Source organism: Jaculus jaculus, chromosome 14 (genome assembly GCF_020740685.1).
Source record: "Jaculus jaculus isolate mJacJac1 chromosome 14, mJacJac1.mat.Y.cur, whole genome shotgun sequence".
Classification (NCBI taxonomy): Eukaryota; Metazoa; Chordata; class Mammalia; order Rodentia; family Dipodidae; genus Jaculus; species Jaculus jaculus.
In genome coordinates, this window is record NC_059115.1 from 65,108,515 (window position 1) to 65,117,294 (window position 8,780).

Below are 8,780 nucleotides of genomic sequence, written 5' to 3' on the forward strand. Positions count from 1 at the left end.
CGGAGCACCAGCATCCATGTCTGCTTACTGACCGCAGGTGTATTGCGACCAGCTGCCTCAAACCTGGAGCCTAAATAAACTCAACTTGGTTCTGTCAAGAATTTGATCACAGCAATGGGAAAGTAAGTAATACAAGGCCTTTGTACTTCCCCTACCCTCCAGCCACAGGCTCCTGCTTAGAGATCTTTCCCTACCTTGTACCGGCACCCCACCCTCCTGGACAGAGTTCAGGCACCAGCTGCCCATAGCCCTGCCTGCTCCTCTGGACACTGGCTTACCCTAGCGTGGCCAAGCCCAGAAACTAGCTGTTAACTGGTATCTGTCTCCTCTCAGCATCACCTTTCTAACCAGGAGCTTCTTTCTATTTTGAGAGAGAGAGAATGGGAGTGCCAGGGCCTTGAGCCACTGAAAACGAACGCCAGATGCATGTGCCACTTTGTGCATCTGGCTAACGTGTGTCCTGAGGAACCAAACGTGGGTTGTTAGGCTTCATCGGCAAGCAGCTAAGTCCCAGCAGGCTATTTAAAAAAAAAAAAAAAAAAAGTATTTTACTTTTTGTGTGATTTTTCAAGGTAGGATCTTGCTCTAGCCCTGACTGACCTGGAATTCACTTATATGGTCTCAGGGTGGCCTCAAACTCAAGGCAATCCTCCTACCTCTGCCTCCCGAGTGCTGGGATTAAAGGCGTGCGCCACCACACCAGGCTACTTATTTTTCCGATGTAGGGTCTCACTCTAACCCAGGCTGACCTGGAATTTACTCTGTAGTCTCAGGGTGGCCTCGAATTCATGGCTATCCTCCTACCTCTGCTTCCTGAGTGCTGGGATGAAAGGCATGCAACCACCACGCCTGGCTTATTTTTTGAGAGGGAAAGGCAGATAAGAGAATGGACATGCCAGGGTCTCCAGTCACTGCAAATGAACTCCAGACACATGTGCAATCTTGTGCATCTGGCTTATGTGGGTACTGGGGAATGGAACCTGGGTCCTTAGACTTCACAGGCATGTGCCTTGACCACTAAGCCACCTCTCCAGCCCGAGGAGGGGCTCTTTCTAAAGACACTTATCAATCGCTTCCTCTGCCTGTAACCCTCCCTATTCCCCAGTGTCCAGAAAATCCCTAGCAGTTCCTGCCCCACAGCCCAGTATGCCAGGCCTCCACGCCAGTGTTCAGCCACCCCAAAGTGTGTGTGAGTGTGAGCAAACAGAGAAGTTTTTATTGATAAATAAGTTACAATTAAATGAATAGGGTGATAGCTTGTTGGAGGAATAAAAGTCGAAATTGCCAACTCCCCTCCCCCGGCCCACCCTAGCCCCAGCTCTCAGCCTTTGCCTTCTTGCTAAGAGCCTTAGACGACGAGGCCTTGGCAAGCAGCCCAGGCCTTCTGGGGCTCTTGGGGACCTCGGTCTTCCTGGTTGTGTGTGGGGGCTGCGGCTTGGGGCCCCCAGCCTGGGGAGTCGCTTTGGTCTTGGGCCCCACCTCAGCCTTGTGACTTGTTGTCCCCTTTGGTGCTCTAGCTGCCGCCATCTTTTTGGCCGGAATAGCAACAGTGTTGTGGACCTATAAGAAAGCAAACTGGGAGCAAGGAGGCAAGGCTGGGGAGTCTGGACAGGACAGGAAGCTTGGGGCCCCAGTGCAGAGAGTGGTGGCCCTAGCTCTGGGTGGCTTTGGACAAGGAGCATCATCTCTAAGCCTCCACCCCTTATCTGTGACACCCCCAGAGAAGAGGAGCTATGGTTGTTGCGCCGGGGGCTGGACAGGAGCCGTCCCCATACTGCTCAGGGATGGGATCCACGAGTCGGGCAGGTACCTCCTACCTTACTGGCTGAAGGCTTGGATCTCTCGCCATCAGCTCTGGTTTTCCTGGGATCTTCTGTGGCGCCTGCATGGCACGGGGTGGGGGGGGAACAGAACTTTCTGTTACATCTATCGGCCCCGTCTGCACATGGCAGCATGATCCATTTTTGGAGAGCTAGTGGTGATGGTTTAAAGGCAAGATCTCCTGTAGCCCAGGCTGGCTGCAAACTATGGAGCCAAAGATAACCTTCAACTTTTTTTTTTTTTGAGAGGAAAAAAACTGGTGTGCCAGGACCTTCAGCTGCTGCAAACAAACTCCAGACACATGCACCCCCTTGGGCACATGTGCAATATTGCACGCTTGCATCACAGTGCATCTGGCTCATTGGGGCCTGGATAGTCCCACATGAGTCTTTGGCTTCGCAAGCAAGCGTCATAACTGCTAAACCATCTCTCCGGCCTTACCTTCAACTCTCCATCCTCCAGACTCCACTTCCCAAGGGACAAGTGTGTGGCTGACTATGCCTTCCATGATCCTTTTTTTCCCCCATTTGTGTGCACGCCCCCTTGTATATGCATGTGCACATGTCACAGGTCAATCTAGGGTACTGTTACTCAGGAATAGTGCTCACCTCTTTGAGACAGGGCCTCTCATCGGCCTACAGTGTACCAGTTAGGCTAGATTGGCTGGCCAGTGAGGCCCAGGGATCCACCTGTCTCCACCTCGCCCAGCTGGGGTGACAGCACATGCCACCCCGCATCCAGCGCCAACATGAGTTTGGATCCCCAGCACCCAAGTCCTCCTGCTTAAGGAGTAAGACCAATTGAGCTATCTACCTCTGACCCTCGCACCTGGTCAGTATAACCCCTGGGGCTCCTCAGGTGTGTCCAGGATCTGCCTTTCCTCCCCACCCCCATGGAGGCCACACACTCAAGGCCCTCTTCCTAGAGAGCGGAGACTGCCCCCTACTCAGCCAGCACTCCACCTAACCCCACAGGCTACTGAGACCCCTTACTCTCCCCCATGCTGTGCACATGCCCACCTTGTCTGCGCCCACTGCCTTTGACCTTTGTCTTCCCGCCGAACCCATTGGCACTGGGAGGGACCCTGATGGCCTGGCTTGATTTTGGAGCGGCCTTCTTTGCCTCTCCCAGTTTTGTCCCCACGTTGCTGGCATGGTTGGCTCTCTTGGAGCCCTTCTCCTGGGCACTTCCTAAGCAGGGACGAGCCTTGCTGGCCACTCCCGGTTTCGTGATGGCCTTCTCCATCTTGGCCATGTTGGCAGAGTTTCGCTTTGGTTGCTGAGGTTTCTTGGGGCCCACCTGCTTGGCACCGGTGGCTCTCCCGGGAGCTGTGAGGGCGCCCATCCTCTTGGTCAAGCTCTTTCTCTTGTTCTTAGGAACCAACTGGAGGCAGAGATTGAGAATGAAGTTCTAAGTGTCCTTGTACCCCATCTATGACAAGTCCTGCTCCCAGTGACAAGGCTAAGGAGGTGGCGTGAGAGGAGTCTCAAGCTGGTCAGTGAGTCTCCTCAGAGTGAGAGGTTTCCTCACAGTTTTTATTTTTGTTGTTATTTTTGTTCTGTTTTGGTTTTTCGAGGTAGGGTCTCACTCTAGCCCAGGCTGACCTGGAATTCACTATGTAGTCTCAGGGTGGCCTTGAACTCACAGTGATCCTCCAACCTCTGCCTCCCGAGTGCTGGAACTAAAGGCGCGCGCCACCACGCCCGGCTCCTCACAGGTCTTTGTGCTCCACCTCTCCCTCCCCTCACTCTCTGCCGCCCTCCGTGGGCTCAGCCGATGCTTGATGCCCCCAAGAACACAGGCTGTGAGGCAGGCTCCCAGCTTCCTGCAGCCCTGTGCAAGTGAGGCTCTGCTGAGCCTCCTCCCTGACGGGGACCATCAGCAGGTGTGGGGAACCACTGGGATCCTGAAGCACGAATGGCTCATGGTTATTAGAGCCTGTCTCTGAATGCCACAAAACACTTTGACACTCCCCCCACCCCCAAACCCTCATGGCACCCATCATCCAAGACTAGAACCAACCGTCACTGACCAACACGTGAACACCCCCCCACACACCGCCCCATATTTAGGGAGCCGCCCCCTGGATCTCCAGCCCCACCTGCCTCTCATCAGACCATGGCCCTACCTATACCGGTGGCTCCTGAGGGAGGGATTTCCTACAGTCAGCCACCCAGGAACCACAGAAACCAACCTGTGGCAAATCAGGCTGTCCCCAAGTACTCTACAGCAATTATGGCAACAGCAGCTATGTGGCAGATGTTATCTCATAGCCAGTGGTAGGCACAATGCTGGGGGTTCAACTTTGTCCCCACTTGTCTATCAGCCCTGGCTGATTCCAGGCATGTTCCTGTGCAGATCTTTACGAACGAGGACAAAGTGGAGGGGTAGCCCCTTTCCCAGGGTTTGGAGCCCAGACAGGGCAGCATACCAGTCTTCCAGAGAGGAGGACAACCAGGCAAACAGTGGGGACAGGGGTGGGCCGGGCCGGGCCGGGCCAGGAAGCAGCACATGCAAGGGCCCCAGTGTGCAGACCCGAGGCTGAGCCCTCCCTGCCTCGCCCCATAACTCACTCTGAAGCTGCCCGTGGCGCCCCTCGCTTTGGAGTTGGCCGGCCTGGTCAGGAGACCTCGGCGCATGCCAGTGTCCAGGGCCTGCTTTAGCAGGTACTTAAAGCGGGCGGCATCCACTGTCGGGTATTTCTGCAGGATGTAGACCTTGATGGCCACCACCGATGTGCCCTGGCGCTGTTCCTTAGCCTGCAGGGCCTCCAGAACCATACGCAGCATCGAGGGGTTGCGGCGTCCTGCGACGACCTTGCTCTGGCTGGGACCTGCAGGAAGGATAGCTGAGAGTCACCTGAGTCCAAGGCACCATCTGATCTACCTCAGATAAGCCTGATGTGGGCTAAGCAGAGCATGACACAAGAGCCAGCTCCCCTTGGAGGCCACTGACCACTGGTCTGGAAGGCTCACACTGGTGACTGTCTCCAGTGGGGTTCACCAAATTCCCTCCTTTCTCAAACATTCCTTTGAAAAAGCATTCAAACATAGATGGAGGCAGTTGCCCACAGGAGACCACAGATGTGCAGGGGCTCTGAGAGGCAGGCCAGGAGACTTTGCCAAGCCCACACAGGCTTCCCTTCCACACAAGCCATCCAGGGGAAAGGTGTGAGGGACCCTGCTAATGGGAGATAGACTTTTCAGCCACTGCAGTAGGGCCCTGCCCAGACTCAGTGTTCATATACTGCCCTTGGAAATCAAGGAGAAGTGGCATATATTGGTCATCAGGCTGAGGCAGGAGGATTACCAGCTTCAGATCAAACTAGACTGACTATAGGGCAAGATCGTATTTCAAAAACAAAAACATATGTACAAAAATCCCCATCCAGGACTGGGGAAATGGCTCAGTAGTTAAAGGCACTTCTTAATAAGTGCTTTTTTAACTATTAATTTTTATTTGGGGAGGTTAGAAAGAGAATGAGCTTGTCATGACCTCCAGCCACTGCAAAAGAACTACAGACACATGTGCCCCCTCGTGCATCTGGCTTACGTGGGTCCTAGGGAATCTAACTGGGGTCCTTAGGCTTCGAAGGCAAACACCTTAACTGCAAAGCCATTTCCCCAATCCATAAGTGGCTTTTTTTTTTTTAAGTTGCAAAAGGGAATGTGAGAAACTGCAGTCACAGGTGCATGATTTCAATGTGGTGACTGGAAACAATATGACTTGACTAATTTGCAAAATGTAAAAGACCCAGTAAAAGCAACCAACTGGCTACCACATCATAAAAGATTTAAGTAGGGAAAAGAAAAAAAAAAAAAAAAAAAAGCACACGAAACTACAAGGACAGGAGAACAGAAGTCCTCTAGGGTGGCCAAGGGCATTTTGGTGCCTGGAGTTCATGGAACCAAGCCACAAAGTAGGGCATCCCAGCTCCTCCAACCTCTGGAAAGCCCCACTTCCCCTTGGGCCTCAGTTTCCTCAGCTGTGTGGTGGAATTGGGCCCTCTACAGCAGCCTGAGCTCTCCCACTTGCCGTCCCGGGACTTCCGGGAGAGGGACACTCAGCCGGACTTCACCTAACCTCGGGCAGAGCTCCATTCCCTTGCTTCCCCCCAAGTTCACTGGTCCCACAGAGCTTCCCCAACCCCCCCCACCCCCCCACCCACAAGGTGTCCCCAGTCCTGGCTCCACCATCCTCATCCAGCCTTTATATTCTCCATGGCTTCTCACTACTTACAAGCACAGTAGGAGGTCCGCTTGAGAACCTGGCTTGATTGCCTCCTGCACCCTGCCCCTGCTCCCCTTCCACTGTGTCTGTGGCCAAGGGAAGACGCAGCTCTGCCCACTCTTGCCACACGACATTTGCCCACACTCTTCCCTCTGCCCAAGAGGCCTTCCTCCTCCCCGCTCACACAGGCAGCTCCCGCTCCTTCAAGGTCTGGAAGCACCTTGGTTTGGACCTCTCCCGACTCCCCTTAAGGGTGAACAACTCTACTCCTTGCCCCCTCCTCCCCACCACCGCAACCTTTTCAAATGACTGTGTCCCTCCTGAAACTTCTCACCCCCACCCATCAGCTGCCAGGGGTCACTTTCTCCAGGTCAGGCCCTTCCCCTGGCCCTCCCCGAGTGGTTAGGGAATTCTCTGTGCTCCTCCAGCACCCTAGATTGCCACGATAAAAACACCCTATCAAAGGGCATCTGTCAAACCAACAGGCTCCCCATCAAACTGGGGGCTTCCCAAGGGAATGAATGAGCCAGGTCTGGCTTGCAGCATGGGACCCTCACAGGCAAACAGGCTCAGAGCCGTTTGTTGATTGAACACTGGGATGCCAACCTGTGTATCAAAAGTGTTCAATGCCCTGCAGCTGGGCCAGGCTCCACTTGACAGGAGCTGCTTGCTCCACGCTGGGCTGCCTCAGCCAAACCTAACCATGGCATTGGTTCTCCAGCCAACTGGGCGGCTGAACTGGGTGGCAGAGGTTACTGAGGCTACCCAGTCATCCAGGGATGCTTGCAAGGACCAGGGAGGGCACTACCCCACTCACCTGGCTTGTGAGAGTCAGGGAATTCAGGTGATTCCAATGTAGCGGTGGGGGAGGAGGAGGAGGAGACACCGGAGCCGCTTCCGGAAGCCATCGCACAGGAGCTAGCTGCAGGCACCTGTGCTCTCTACAGATGAGGTCAGTGGGTGCCTGCTAGCCCTATATACCTTCCACAACCTACCTGCCAATGGCCAATAGGTCCCACCACCTGGCTGAGCACGCGCTGAGCTCCTGATTGGACTTGGAGCAGGATGGAACACAAGACCCACCCCCCTGCATGAGCCCATCCCCCAACCCACACGTCTGTAGGACCCTAGGCATATAATGGCCTGGCTTCCCTGGGCTTCAGCAAGAATGAAGAGGTGCCAGGCACTCTGCCTACTGCCCCTTGCTGAAGATACTGGCAGTGAATTGGGGCATCTGACTTATAAATGTAGCCACATGACCCCCCCCTTTCTTTTCTAATCCATGTAGGGGGCTATGGGTGGTTTTTGAGGTAGAGTATTGCTCTAACTCAGGCTGACCTGGAATTCCCTATGGAATCTCAGGGTGGCCTTGAGCTCACAGCACTCCTCCGACCTACCTCTGTCTGCCGAGTGCCGGGATTAAAGGTGTGCGCCACCCACCCCCCACAGCAATCCCATTTTTTGTTATTGTTGAGATAGTGTCAGGTAGCCAAGGGGTAGCCTGGACCTTGATATATGTAGTGGAGAATGACCTTGAGCTCCTGATAATCCTATTTCCACCTCCCAAGTGCTAGCATCAAGGGCAGGGGTCACCACAACCTAGCTTGTCTTTTTATTAAAGAAAGAGCTCATGCCAGGTGTGGTGGCACACGCCTTTAATCCCAGCACTTGGGAGGCAGAGGTAGGAGGATTATCATGAGTTCAAGGCCACCCTGAGACTACCTAGTTAATTCCAGGTCAGCCTGGGCCAGAGTGAGACCCTACCTCGAAAAAAAAGAAAAGAAAAAAGAAAGAGCTCATTAAGGAGTGAAACCTCAATTTTGAAAACTTGAATGCTTGGGAAAACCTTCCTAAATGAGGATAGTGTCCATCAGGAGATGTACGAAAGAAATGAGCCATCAGTCATCACAAAGGTCGACTGGGACATTCATATTCGGTGGCGTCCTTGGTATTCAAGGAAATTCACATAGAGAAAGCTTAATAAGGGACCATTTTCCTAACAAACTGACCAGCACTGGGATGTTAATGATGGAGCGCAGCCATGCGGTCCCACCAGGGACACAACTGGAGCCATCCTGCTTGGGGACACCCCACTCCAGTCTTGCCACTTCTACCTGTCCTCTGGAGGCAGGGCCTTGTCATCTAGAGACATTTTTTAAAATAAGGAATAAGTTCCCAGTGAATCACACAGTAATTTAACCTGGTCAATTCCTCCCAGCTGTATGATACTTGACAGCCATTTAAAATAACAGAGGCTGGGTGTGGTAGAATGCACCTTTAGTCCCAACTCTCTACAGGCTGAGATCACCATGAGTTCAAGGTCAGTTTGGGTGTACAAAGTGGGTTCTAGGTCTGCCTGAGTTAGAGTGAAATAGAAAACCTCCAAATTAAATAATAATAATAAACAACTTTTTAAAAGAAGATAAAATGACAGGGAAACCAGGCCTAGTGGTCCATGCCTGTCATCCCAGCACTGTGGAGACTCAGGCAAGAGAGTTGAGAGTTTGAGGCCAGCCTGGGGTATATAACAAACCCCTGTCTCATAAAAATAAAAAACAAAAAAAAAATGGGGGCTGGAGAGATGGCTTAGCGGTTAAGGCATTTGTCTGCAAAGCCAAAGGACCCAGGTTCGATTCCCCAGGAGCCACATTAGCCAGATGCACAAGGGGGCGCAGGGGCATCTGAAGTGTGTCTGCAGTGGCTAGAGGCCCTAGAGTGTGCCCATTCTC

At 53.3% G+C, this 8,780-nt stretch overlaps 1 protein-coding gene across 1 annotated transcript; it reads right to left on the reverse strand.

Moving 5' to 3' along the window:
• Positions 1 to 1,308: 1,308 nt before the first annotated feature.
• Positions 1,309 to 6,959, reverse strand: LOC101607979 (histone H1.8). Its single transcript, XM_045133388.1, has 5 exons — positions 6,869 to 6,959; positions 4,395 to 4,654; positions 2,841 to 3,204; positions 1,818 to 1,882; positions 1,309 to 1,560 (listed from the first exon to the last, which is right to left on the reverse strand). Exons 1-5 carry the CDS (start codon positions 6,957 to 6,959, stop codon positions 1,309 to 1,311), a joined length of 1,032 nt encoding a protein of 343 aa, XP_044989323.1.
• Positions 6,960 to 8,780: the final 1,821 nt, after the last annotated feature.

What these genes read in the sequence shown, in the direction of transcription:
- LOC101607979 (XM_045133388.1), bottom strand. Translation starts at nt 6,959, where the DNA reads ATGGCTTCCGGAAGCGGCTCCGGTGTCTCCTCCTCCTCCTCCCCCACC. An exon ending in CCCTGACTCTCACAAGCCAG is followed by an intron (nt 4,655 to 6,868) that starts GTGAGTGGGGTA and finishes TCCTTCCTGCAG; the next exon opens with GTCCCAGCCAGAGCAAGGTC. An exon ending in GCGCCACGGGCAGCTTCAGA is followed by an intron (nt 3,205 to 4,394) that starts GTGAGTTATGGG and finishes CTCTGCCTCCAG; the next exon opens with TTGGTTCCTAAGAACAAGAG.